The sequence below is a fragment of the Cupressus sempervirens genome, chromosome 5, assembly GCF_028749045.1.
Source record: "Cupressus sempervirens isolate cs-2001-9-10 chromosome 5, ASM2874904v1, whole genome shotgun sequence".
Classification (NCBI taxonomy): domain Eukaryota; kingdom Viridiplantae; phylum Streptophyta; class Pinopsida; order Cupressales; family Cupressaceae; genus Cupressus; species Cupressus sempervirens.
The window spans coordinates 563,323,185-563,337,151 of NC_143122.1; the positions used below are offsets into that span (position 1 = coordinate 563,323,185).

Below are 13,967 nucleotides of genomic sequence, written 5' to 3' on the forward strand. Positions count from 1 at the left end.
GTGGATATCCAGAAGCTGATTTTTATCTTGTTTTCCCTGTCTGTATATAGAGGAGGAATAGCTTCGTTGCCCAACACCCATGGCCACTGGAAAGAGCACCTGCTCACCATTTTCGTGTCTCAAGATCTTGCATTGGCTGCAAAGAGTTCATCTATCAGTACTCTTTGGCACAAAATCGTAAAATTTTGGAACAAACTTAGTGTATTTAGTTAAATAACCATTAAGGGAGGGTATTAAAGTAAATACTATTATATTTAGCTTATACTGGTCATTCAAGCATCTAGTTAGTTTTTAGTAACTTTCTATTTATTTAGTTAGCTTTGGAATATCTTTCTATTCTATCTTATATTCTCCATCATATCCATTATGGAAAGATCCTCTGTAATCCCTTATAAAAGGAGCAATCCTCTCCTACGTCATCACAATCACTTATCATTTTCAAAAGTTTATCAGGATTTCTTACTCTTACAAAACAAAAGTTTCCTCTCTAACAACGGGAGGAATACAAATCCCAAATAAGCCCAAACTTACCTCTCTTTTAATATTAAGTCGAAAAATAATCTTTGTATGAATGTGAGAAAAGAGGAGCAGAATATTTTGACAGTAACATATTATTCAATGTGTATGGAACAAACAGAAATAGAACACAAGGTATTGTAAAGATAATAGCAAATGAAGATGCATTAAGTGGGCACGAAATTGCACAGGGATACATAATAAAAGATTTTAACTTTTCTATAGGATCCCTGGGATTTCTTCAATATTTATAGATGGTCTATGGAAATGCATCCAATTTTGATAGATAGTCAATTGAAAAGCATCCAAATTTGATATTTTTGAATTTTTCCATGTGATAATAATACCTTATGAACATCAACAGCATCTTCCTTTACAGAGCTGTATAATGTCCCTTTTTTGCTTTGAATAACAATCAATAAGTACACAATAGTTTTAACCTATTATCTATTCTCCACATAGGGTAAATCAATAAGTTAATAAAGAAGGTAAGTGTTAATTAAATAAACGGAGCAAAAAGCTTAAGTTGTGATAATTATTCACTTAGATTAGATTAGGAGCCCCACTTAGGTTATGACTAACTTTTCCTAGAGTGTTTGACAGGGTGGCCACTTAATTATTAAAAAGAAATACTATTGAATGCATGAGTCTATAGGCAAGAAACACAGAAAAGGTCTGATGCTTTTTTGGGTGAAAACTTATTTACAAAGGCATTGCTAGGTTTGAAGAATTAGGATCATCAATCAATATTTGTTATGAGTCTTCAATGCAAGAATCTCATTATGCAGGATGGAACCCTTGAAAGGTGCATGCTTGGACACAACACCAGGCATATCTCGTGCTTTTTCATTCAGCTGTACAATATAGAAGTGGCTACAGCAAGTATTGGGTTCAGTTTCCAATCCTGTTTTGGGTAGCAGTAAGTTTGAGAGGTTTCAAAATTACAAGGCATGTTTTCAAAATTCAATCTTTCAAGAAGGAATCGCAACTATATTATCATTACTGAAATTGCACCACATGAACGATCTGGATGCTGAAGATTATAAATTGCAGGTCTGCAAATAACTGAAATAATCTTCCCTTTCGGCAATTAGGTTAGTTATTGATACTTTAAATCCTGGAGCCATCATCTGCGAGTATTGAAGTGTAACTTGTCTTCCCAACATCAATTAGAAGTCTACTGATATCAGTCAGAGTTCCCAGACTCATGATGTCTCGTGGAGTGTGGTACTGGTGAATCGCGATTCAAGTCACCCCTGCCAAGCCACAGGGACTCTGACTCCGATTCTGCCGAGCCATTGAAGGTCATCTCGCCAAGTCTTGATGACGGGAATCGACCAGCAGACTTGCCAGGTTTTCCAATAAAAAAACCAAATATAACTGTCAACATGGTGGATGTAACTGATAAGTTTTCCAGTGGTGGATGAAACCAATCAGCTTGCTAGTTGAAGCGACATGATATTATTATAAAAGGAGCCATCAGATCAGTTTAATGAACAGTTTAACAGAATCTCACGTGTATGCAATTGTGTGAGGTATATGCAAGCTTTTGTTTTAATTTGATCTCATTCAATTCTATGTATTTTTTTTTTAAATTTTAGATTTCAAATTAGCTGTGAACCTTTCCTTTTCTACAGATTTTGGAAGCTGCTGAAACAATATTTTTCAAAACCATAACATTATTTCAATTTTATAATTTTATTTTAATTATTCTTATATTTAAGTATTTTACAGTTTTATTATTTTATTATTTATATTAGTATTTTTTTAAATATGTAGGTAGTTTTTATAATTTTAATAAATCAGTTAAACCTTATTCATATTTGGAAGTTTTTGGTAGAGCACTCATTTTGCATTCAAAGATATCTCACCACAGACTTGTTTTTGTTTTCATATTATGGATTTCATATTACATGAGTTTTACATACATTTAACAAAAAATTTATTTGATTATTATTATTATACTAAGTATGTTTACTATTTCCTTCAGCTACAATTTGCACTTATGTTGTCTATGTATATTTATGTATATGATCAAATTAGCTTCTACTTGATGATGTTATTGTGTCTTTAAGCGTTAAACACTAAAAAGTGCATCTAACAAGTTTTAGGGCGCAGCTATCCTCCCTACAAATTGCACCATTGACTAAATTTCAAAAAAAGGAAAACACAATGAATTTTTTTGAAATTTTCAGCATTTGATCTTCATGATCTATATATTTTGTGATCGAAAACAATAAATTTTTTGAGAAAATTTCGCTGTGTTTTCGTGAATATGAAAAAGAATCATGTTTGACATTTTTTTGTCTTTGGTGCATTTTGTCTGGAGATTAGCCAGTGCCCAAGTTTTATATCCTTTAAAAACTAAAAATTTATTGGGTTTTTCACTTTGCCAAGTTTTTTATAGTCTTTGCTGAGTCACGAGTATAGTCAGCCTTGTCGTGTCCTAGCCGAGTCTGAGTCTAGGAACTTTGATACCGATTATACTTCCATTTGTATTTCCCGGTTCTTGCTTTTTAATGTCACAAATCAAACCATCATTGCTGTGAGACAAAACATCTAATCAAGCCATAAATATTGCAATAGGTTTCCTTAAAATCAGAAAAAATAGTATTTCAAGTGAAACTACTAACTTTTGATAAAGTTTGATTCCCAGATCAGACAGTTAACAACTTGTAGACAAAGTGCATCTATAATTTTTAAACATTTGGGCAAGGGAAACCACTGGCTATTAACAATTTATAATCAATCATATGCCTTAGAAACAAAAGCATTTTCCCCTGTTCGACACTGGAATCTTAAAGGATCTAAATCACCAGAACATATTTTCCACTCATAATACTTGAGCTCATAATCGATCTTATTGTTTTAAAGACAAACATTGAAACAATTTAGTATTGATTATCTGGGAAGCAATTGGAATGTATCACAAAATTAAGGTTTAATATATATCAAAAATGAAAACTAAAAAATAAACATCATCATTTCACAGGTGCTTTGCACAATGCAATCATATTTCCTATGAAAGAAGTATGAGAATCCAGATTCCCATTAGTAAAGCACCATTTTCCTGCCATGAAATAAGATATAAAGGTAAGAAGATGCCTACCTCAAAGTAGGCTCCATGGTTGACACCACATGAAATGTGAAACACAGATCCACAACCATATACTGAACAACGTTCACACGAACCAACCCTTGAATCACATAAATAGCATAAACGCTTTTGTCTCCTTGAACGCACTTCCACAGTGGTAACACCATCAATTGGCTCCATGGAATCGCTGTCCAGGAAAAAAGTTTCATTTGTATACAATGCACAAACAACATGAGCCCACTTTCCCAGATTTGTTGTTGGTTTGAGTGCACCACCATTTTTACAACAAATTGCACAGCTGGAATTAAAAAGCATTTCCATCATTTTAAGAAGACGGGAGAATACACAAGACATTACTAAAAAAACTAATAATAATCCATGAGTCTGAGATGCCATCACAATCAAAATTGTAAAAGTCCTAATGCTGTTAATAAAATAGATAAAGCCATAATAAAGAAGACTAATGAAGCCAGTGGATGGATTATGCTGTGACAATAATAAAATGCAACTGGATATATCTTTACTTTTTCCTACATCTTTTTTCTTTTTTCTTTTTTAATACTATGTTTAACCATTCCTCTCTTGTTCATTTTTCTGAGTATCTCTAACAACTAGATAAATAAGACATGCTAAAAACAAATAAACATATATTAAAATATTGTAATGTTTCTTTAATAGTCATCTTATTTGCATTAGGAAGTTTCCTTTCCTGTCTTCAGTTCATGATTGTTACATTTAAAAACATTGTCTTTGTAAATCTATTTAAAGACCTTCATTTCCTTTGTTTAATACATCAATTTACCCTAGAATGATATCAAAGCAGGTTGATGAGGTTTTTCAAAATTTGGCAAAAAAATTGAAATAAAAAATTGTGGCCTCTTGTTTTTTGGCTAATTTTTAAAAGCAAAAATCACAAGGTTTGTTTTTTTGAAATTTGTGGGTTTTTAAGCCTGTTTTTGTCTGCAGACTTGAAAGTATTTTTTTTGTAAAACCAAGAGTTGCTTTCTAAAATCGTTGGTATCTCCCAGATTTTTGTGCAGCAGCTCAAGTGTTCACAGGAGCTTGAGTTTTGGTGAGCTATATTTGTGTGTCTCAGGCCTATTGCCTTTATTTGTACCTATGTTTTCCAATTTGAGGGTTTTTCGGCTTCTTTTTTATTTTGAGAGCTTGTGTTTAAATGTGCCGTTCGTGTTTTTTCTCTACAAATTTATCTGTGTTTCCAATTCATGGGTTTTTTGGCTTTATGTTTTTTGTGTAAGACAACCCATGGCACTAGAGTTTCGACCTCTATTTCCTCTATGCAGTAGCTGTTTTGTGCTTCAAGATCGATGATATAGAAGAGAGGCTCAGATCGTGGATTCCAAGCCACTGGAATGAATGCATTTAGGTTGGAGTTTTGGATGCATTTTGCTTTGAGCCAAAGGCCATTTATTCCAGGGCCCGTGCATGCTTCAGTTTGTTCTACTTCTACTTTTGTTGTCATTTGTGTCTTTGTTTAAGTTGACAGCTTATCTCAAACCCACAATTTCTCATTTTTTTGTCTTTTCAGGCCACACATCTCTGTTGTTACTTGTGCATTTTTCTCACTGTGGCAGCCATTGGTGTTGCTGGTATTGGGGATTTTTTATTTTTTGCAAAGAAAAATCATTTAAGGGTTTGGCGATTTTTCGCACAAAAGCTGTGGTTTCTTCCAGCTGATCTGGAATGCACCTATTGCTGCTGGGATAACAATCTGCACAAGGGTTTGCCAATTTTTCCTCAAAAATTATGGTTTCAGTTTGAGAAGTTGTTCTTGGTGTCTCTCACTACATGGAGGGACACTTTTGTTTCCCAACATCACTTTGGATGGGTTTTGGTTATATTGGTCATTTCCAGAAGTTTTGAAGTTTCAAGGAGGGTCTCAGCAGTAAGCTCATATTGCAGAGCACTCTAACAAAAAGGGGGCAGCCTTTTCTATGCATTTGTGACTAAAACACCTGCAGATTGTTTTCTATAGGGTTGTTAGAATGATGACCATTAAGGGAGGGGATTAAAATATTGTAATGTCTTTTCTATACATTTGTGACTCAAACACCTGCAGATTGTTTTCTGTAGGGTTGTTAGAATGATGACCATTAAGGGAGGGGATTAAAATATTGTAATGTCTCTTTAATTGTCAATCTTAGTTGCTTTAGGAAAATTCCTTTTCTGTCTTTAGTTCATGATTATTTCATTTAGAAACATCATCTTTGTAAAGCTATTTAAGAAGCATTTGTCTCCTTTGTTTAATACATCTATTTACCATAACAACATAGAGGATAATGAAGATAAGCACCCTAGATAGAGTAAAGTCAAGTCCTCGTATTCAGATTGCACAAATATGTTTGTCAAGAGGAGTAAAAAACTTTACTTAAAAGTACGTTGTTTCATAACATCACCTGATCTTTGTACCACAATTGAATGTAACAGCAATTTCTACCTTGTTTTCTAGAGTAAGTTAAAAAGTGCATAAACACTATTACTATGTAAGACAACATGGTTCAATGTAAAACATTCATTACCATATATGAACGTTTGCACCACCCAAAACTTCACATTTTCTGCAAAGCCAATCAGATATTTTTAACTTGTCTGCTTGATCAGCATTCTGCTGACCATGAATCCCATAACAGGAATGATGAACATAAATTCCACAGCTCTTGCATCTGTAAACCTGCTATAAACATCAATGCAATCAAGTCCAGATTTCTAATATAAGTTTTCATTTCAGGAATCCATAATCAAATACATGTTTCATGCTATAAAGTTCAAACAAAGCAATTATAAGAGAAAAAATGAAAGAGATAAGTACTCACGGAATTTGAAATTGAATCCTCACCACCATTGCATATACAACAATCTGACGTTTGAGGCACATTGGAATGCATGGAACTATCATTTCCCCCAGGAAGTATGGACTCTTCCTTTCTAGCATCGCCAATTGGGTTGCATTTATTTGTGGAATCTCTCAAAGAATCCACCACAGGACCATTACTACCCATCTGTGCTAACACTTTGGAAGATTCCATTTCAAAATATTCTATCAACTCCTCAAACTTATCTTCAGTCAATTGTAATGAAATGTTTCTTTCAGCATTAGCCTCATTAAAACTCCTCAGCCATTCTTCATCATCTTCTTCAAGGTCATACTCCGACTGCCATTATGGAATTAAAGCCACAAAAATATAAGCTGCACTTATAAGGTGGCATGAAAAAGTGGAGAAGAATAGTGAAAAATTATTATGCAACCCAAAATGATAATAATGGAAGATCCTTTCTCTAGCTATTTTGCTGGTAAATCCAACACTTAACAGATATTTATATTTGAGGACTTCTAGAAAGAATAAAAGATGTTACTGTGAAGAAAAGGCTTATTGAAAGACTCGTGATATCAATGATTTACTACTTGGCATAAATTTCAGAACAAATAATTAAAGGAAATATTGTAATACACAGCTTCATCAAATCGAAGTATCCACGTACCAACAGTGGCATGTTGTGATGGTAATGTTGTTGTGTTGTTGTTAATAGTCTTACCATCAAGGTTCCAATCACATTGAGGATGAGGTCCCCATTTGTGACCTCACCAGTTCATAGCTCTAGGGCAAAGCATTTACCCCTCTTTTGAAAAAAAAATCTAAGTGTCCACATTTTTGTTTAATTTTACTGTCGTACAACACTGCTGCAGAACTCACAAATGAATGATAAAAATGGAATAACAGATGATATCTGTGTTATTTGTTCGCTCTTGTGTGAATAAATTCCATTTAGTTTTTGTCTGGGAAGCTGGGTTCGGACCCTGGAGCTCAGGTTTGGGTATGGATTCATTAGGGTTTGGATTCGAGGCCGGGTCCATTGCAGGTCCGAGCAGGGTCCCTATTGGGGACTGTGGGTCCACTCGGGCAAGTGCAGACCTGGGCGAACCCATAGTCCTCAACAGGGACCCTGTGCAGACCCACAGTGGACCTAGGCGAATCTAGGCGGACCCACATGGACCCATGGTCTGTGGGGCCAAAAAAGAGAGCTAAAAAACATTAAACAATCCATTTTTTAATATATTTTTTGTTTGCAAACCTAAAAGAAGCCTAATAAGAAACATTTCATTCATCTAATCTCTCCTTTGCTTTCTCATTTTGGTGTGGCCATTTTGCAAGTTTGAAGAGAAAGTTGTAAAGATTGTTTGTGGAGTCTCAAATCTTTCCAATAATGAGTGTTGAATGCTCCAGGTATGCATTTGATCCTTCTCCTTGCTTCTTTGATAGTTTGTTTTTAGTTTTTTTATTGTTCTAAATTTTATCAAGTTTTTGTATATGAAGTATTTTGTTTTTTTTTGTAATAGATTCCAAGAATAAGTAGTCAAAGTCCAGTGGTTGGGGAGGGATCCCAAAGATTTAAAATTTATAAAAGTTGTCCTTTGTGGAAGTAAACAACAAGAATTGAACAATGTGTTGGAGGGGGAGAGTATATATAGAAATGCATTTTTTGTCAAACCCGATAAGAAGCTCATATTACCAAGTTAAACATCATTTCATAGGCCCTGTGGGTCAAGGGATTAGTATGTATGAGGGGCCCCCAGATGGAGGTAGGAAGGGGTTGTCGGGTTCTCAAATAGCAGACATGTTAAAAGAACAACAAGAGGCTGATAGGTTAGTGTCGAAGGGGAAAAATCATAGAACAAAGCAAAAACCACCAACACCACCCTCTTCAAACAGCCACTAGACAACATCCTTTCCTACCTATTCTACAGATGAAGAAGAAATAGAAACACCACCATCCTGCAAGAGAGGCCCATTAGATAAGGCATTTCAAAATGAATTGAAAGAAATTGCTGACATAAAGGTTGGGCATTGCCTCTTTACAAATGATGTTCCATTCAATCTAGTGAGATCATCTTATTGGAGAGAGATGGTGCAACCAATAAATGAAGCACCTCGTGGTTACTGAGGCCTTGGATATGAAAAGTTGAGAACCACCATATTGCATAGTGAGAGAAAGAATGTAGAAACCCTCCTCAAACCACTAAGAGATTCTTGAATCCAAACGGGGGTGAGCATCATCTCTGATAGATGGACAGATTGCAGAAACCATCCATTAATAAATGTGATTGATGTCTCCCCCAAGGGGACAATGTTTTTGAGGGCATTTGATCGTGAAGGGCGGATAAAGGATGCTGATTTTATTGCCCGATTCCTCATTGAATCCATGGAGTTCATGGGAGTTTATGACAATGCTAATAACAACAGTGCTAAAGTTTGTAGGGCTGTAGGTACTTTGGTAGAAGCACAATATGATCATATCTTTTGGACACCATGCAATGTCCACTCCTTCAACTTGATAATGAAAGCAATTGGCACACAAATTGAATGGGTGAAACAGGTGTATCAGAGTGAGGAGATCCAAATGTTTGTGACAAACCACCATATGTCACAAGCAATTTTCAAAACTTTCCCCCGCTTGGAATTATTGAAGATAAACTTTAAACTTTATTTAGTTTCATTTATCATTTTGTGTCATACATTATATAATTAAATAAAAAGTTTTTTGTGTTGTTTACATATTTGAAATGTGTTAACTTACAATTTGAATTAACATGGTAATAGGTTGTTTAAACTCAGTTTGCCTCACACACAATCGTCCTTAGACGACTTGTGAGGGTGAAAGAAGCATTGTCCCAAATGGTTATTAGCAACCAATCGGGTGGATGGAAGCAAGAGGATACAACAAGGGCTAAAAATATAAAGGATATGATCTTGAGTGATAATTTTTGGAATAAAGTGGAATATGTATTAAAATTCATTGAGCCCATCATGTCTACACTTCGGTTTGCCAACACTGATGAGCCTTGGTTGGGGGACATATATGATGCCACGGACTCCATGCTAGAGAGAGTGAAAATAGTAAGTTTAAATTTTTATACAATACTTTATCCTTGTTTATTGAGAGATTTTGATTTTTAATTCTGATTAACACTATATCAAGATAACTTACATGAACATCATTTGACATCCTAGGTCATTCAGAGGAGAGATCAAGATCTTGAGGAAACCTTCTACAAAAAGGTGGAGAAAATTGATCTACATCGCTGGAACAAGATGACTACACCTTTATACCTCCTAGTATACACACTTTAAAATATGAAGTAATTGGAAAATATTTGCTTGTTATTAACAGTGATCAAGAGATCAATTTATACAAGACTGAATGACGTTTTCTTAAGAAACAATCGTAAAGAATAAAAACATTTTATTCTAGAAACAAAAAACTAAATATTAGAAACATTCTAATATTTACAAAAGATTACAATAGATAACCATTAGATACTAAACAGAGAAAATAGAAACTATCTATTATCGTAATACTTTCTCCTAGGCATTATAGCAGTGAGATACTTTCTATTCCTGGCAAAGTAGCACCATACAGAGATGTTGAGGCTGTTAATGGTTATAAGAAGGCATTTACTAGGCTCTTTAGCGATCCTAAGGTGGAATTGAATGTTAGAAGAGAGTTTGCAGACTTCATCTCGGAAAAAAATGCAGACCCTGATAAAATCAATGACCAAAGTAGAATGGATGCCATTGAATGGTGATACTTACATGGCAAGGTTACATGTACCTCCAACCACTTGCCATTAAGATCCTATCACAAGTATTTAAGTTTCTTTTTTTTCTCCTTTTTATGGCTACTTAGCATGTAAAATTAGCACTCTTAAATTCCTATTGTATTATAATTTACAATTTCTATTTTTTTTTTTTTGTTGGTTGTCTCTCTAGGTTGTGAGCTCTTCTGTTGCTTAACAGAATTGGAGTACATACTCCTTTTATCCACTTTGTGAAGCGTAACTAGTTGGGTTGCGAGAAAGCAAGGGCCAATGAAGTTATAGGATGTATTACTCAAGACTGCTGACTTGGATATAACCATCCAAGATCTAGCTAGAATTTCCTTGCTAGATGTTGAGGAGGACAAGCAAGAGGATGTGACACCATTTGGGGCTAGTGGAACCAGTTTAGGTTCCAATAATGAGGATGTGGATATAGTTGGGGATGAAGCCATTGATCCCTCATTTTTTGATGACCCATTTGACCCTTGAAGGGCATTTGCATTTTTCATACTATGAGTCTATGATCATTGATAAACTATTTAATATTTGTCATTTATCATTATGTTTCAAACTTTATTATCTGTCAATCTGATGAACTAGTTTATGTTTGAAATTTCATTTTGTAACTTAGTAATTCAGTGTATGATTTTCTTTACAATCATGAACATAGATTAATGAGCGAGTATTTAATGTTTATCTTTAGCATTTGGCATTAATCAATGATCAAGTAACATTAATATATTCATACCATGAAATGACTTAGTTTTACAATTATGCAAATTTCTCTTTTACACACACATACTCATGAACCCACCCATGAATCCAAATGGGAAAAAAAGATTTGCCCAAACCCACAAACCCAAATCCGTCCCCGAACCCGAATTGGCAACTTAGGTTTTTGTTGCAATACAAATAATGAAGAATGCAACTCACTTCTTATTACTGTTTACTCCATTGTGTATGGTTCAATATGTAATATTTCATTCCACCATTCAACCTCGAATGACTCCGAAACACAAAAACACATGGCAAAGTCTACCTAATTTCTTTGATAGCGACAAAATAGAAAAAAAGGAACACTGTCAATATTACAGACAATTAGGCAATAGGAAAGTTTATCAATTTCCTCACCATCCACTGAAATATCAAAATTTATCTTCTCAAAAAATAATTTAAAATGCTGCAATGTATTGCTGAACTTGTACCAGATGAGTTGCTATTAGCGGAAAATGCGATCCATTTACTCAAAAATAAACCCAGTGCCATGTGAAACAGGATATGCATCAGATGCATAGTGATACTGATTATTAATGTTATGCATTCAAACTGCTCTCTCATGCTTAAGGATTCCAGGAGCTAGCGACTGATGGAGACATAAACTATGACCTGCTTTGAAAATTGAGTCAAGGATACATCGAATTTCAACCATAAAATTCAAAATTTGGCAAACTTCAAAACATTGGAAAAATTCATTTATGTTCATCCAGATCTTCATGTGGACAAAACATGCCAATCTGTTTATTAGAAGTAATTGTTTGAGTTTCATTTTAGCCTTGTTTTTCTATCTGGGTATGTCACGTGGTTGTGTGTGTAGAGGGACTTGAGCTAGCCGCCAGGAGAAGATTTGTGGGTGAAATAAGGGGGGTTCTAGGTGGGAGGATTATCAGATGAAATAAGGGGTTCTCAGGTACCATCCAATTTATGATCTAACAGCAAAAATACTTCTTTCATAATTGCTGAAAATCACAGCTTCTGTTTAATCATATTATAGCTTATGTCAAAGTGTTTGATCATATTATAGCTTCTGATCAGTCATCGATGTCATCCTCTTCAAAAACTCCACTCCAAACCCGCTGCAAATGTGCTTCAAACCTACCTCAAGTCCGCTTCAACTCGATTGAAATCAGTTTGCAAGTGTTTGGAAGACTTTTCCCCTCTCAGCAAAATACAAGTGAAGAAATGAGAAATGAAACTGATTTGGGCCCTTTTTTGCCTATACTGCTGTTACAAAACTACAACCAGTTTTTAACAAAAGCTAAGCAAGTACTCGACAAGTTCTTGCCAAAAATTCTGTAAGTTTTTGGAACCAGTAAAAGTCGTAAAGACTCACCAAGCAAGAAAACTCTGCCAGTTTTTGCAACTCAGAGAGTACTCTGCCAGTAGTCCATCTATGCACTAGACCCAACACTAGCAAACTCATTACCCAATACAATTCATTTACCATGTGGCCCAACTAAGCTTAAGGGATGTGTACCACAAGACAGCATCTCCATCACCCCAATATCAAGCCTTCTGGTTTGGCAAAAGAAAACAAATGAGAAACAGACCACAACATCCATCCCAAGCTCTTTCATTAATAATTAGCACAAACTGTGTTGTAGAAAATCTGTATATGAATGGATGATTGGCAGAGTGTGCAATGTCAAAAAAATTGCAACAATAGTCTTCTTGTGCAATAAAATCTCAGTCCAGAACAAACCCTTAAGGGAAACCAGCCATGCTTAATACGAACTCTAAAAAATGGTAAACCAGAAACTGTCAAGCAATTATTTCACAATCTGCACAAATTCATTATAGACCATAATATTATTTTGAGCAAGAGAAAATCCACCTTAGGGTCGATAATGAAATTGTGCAGATTGCCAAATAATTGCCAAGGTTCCATGAGGAAAAAGCCTTAAAAGATGCAACAGATGAGGCCTTTAAAAGACAATTTCCTGATATAAAAGACATCAACCACAAAAAATTTAAGATAAAGCCCAAAATTCTCTCTTATCTCCTTCTAAATGCAGAAGTTGAAAAGATAGTGGAAATATTCCAGATTAGAAATCAGTTGGTGAATCATCCAAGAAGAAGTTCAGGTCAATGGTTTATGGCAACTTTGCAGGTGGAATAGGAGCAAGAGCAGCAAGGTCAAGGCCAGAAACCAAACACCTGGAAGAAGTACTTTGGATAAGTCGCTCTATGCAGTTTATTTATAGTTTATTCTTTTTTTTTTGTTCTTTTGTAATGGGCAGCTTAGCCATAAATCTGTCTCTGTATTATGATAGACCAAATAAAATCATTTTTTTCTACATTTCAACCTAGTGATTGCTTGGTGTATGGTGGAGATTATGTACATAGATTCCATAGTTGGTCACTGTTGTTCAAATCAATACAGCAACAGAATACCGTAGAAGACTTATGTGTTTCCATGTTAAATGGGTGATTTTCCTTGCTAATTTTGAAAAATGCATGAATTAGGGATGGGGGTCCTTTCTGACAACCTGCATTTCACCACTCAAGAAAAGAATAACATTAATCACAAATGCATGACATTCATCAGTCTTTTGAGGATTAAAAACTCACTGCAGTAATCTGATCCTTATCTGACATAGTATGCCTTATATATGGTCCTGGAACAGTGTAGACTGATCTTCCTCCATTCAGGCTTCTCCTTACTTCATCATAATCAGGAACTGTTCTAAAAGATGGTATTTTAATCTCCTGTTTCTTCAATTTGAGAGGCATCAACATGCGCTCAGACTTGCTTGCCACCACAATGTTCTTTTCCTCTCCATGATGCCTAGATTGCCACTGCAAGGAAGTTGAATTTAAGTCATGAAACTCCTGCACATAGACAACATATTGATTCTGAATAAGTCTTCAAAATTCATAATTGGAAGTGTCATTAAAAGTTATCCTATTTCAATAGAATTTCAGATTAATCAATGTCCCTTACCAATTCAATAGGTGTTA

The 13,967-nt window shown here is 34.9% G+C and overlaps 1 protein-coding gene across 10 annotated transcripts in view; it reads right to left on the reverse strand.

The window, feature by feature from the left end:
* The window catches only part of LOC149557177 (uncharacterized), a 63,661-nt gene that overhangs the window by 23,849 nt on the left and 25,845 nt on the right, over nt 1–13,967 (reverse strand). For 6 of the 10 annotated variants that reach the window (XM_089831886.1, XM_089831885.1, XM_089831884.1 and 3 more), the window contains 4 exons: nt 13,578–13,838; nt 6,448–6,786; nt 6,154–6,308; nt 3,626–3,911 (listed from right to left, as the gene is read on the reverse strand). In XM_089831886.1, the coding sequence (XP_089688012.1) occupies nt 3,626–3,911; nt 6,154–6,308; nt 6,448–6,786; nt 13,578–13,838 (1,041 nt within the window). The remainder of the gene's footprint in view (nt 1–3,625; nt 3,912–6,153; nt 6,309–6,447; nt 6,787–13,577; nt 13,839–13,967) is intronic. The other 4 variants (XM_089831888.1, XM_089831893.1, XM_089831890.1 and 1 more) reach the window with 3 other exon arrangements.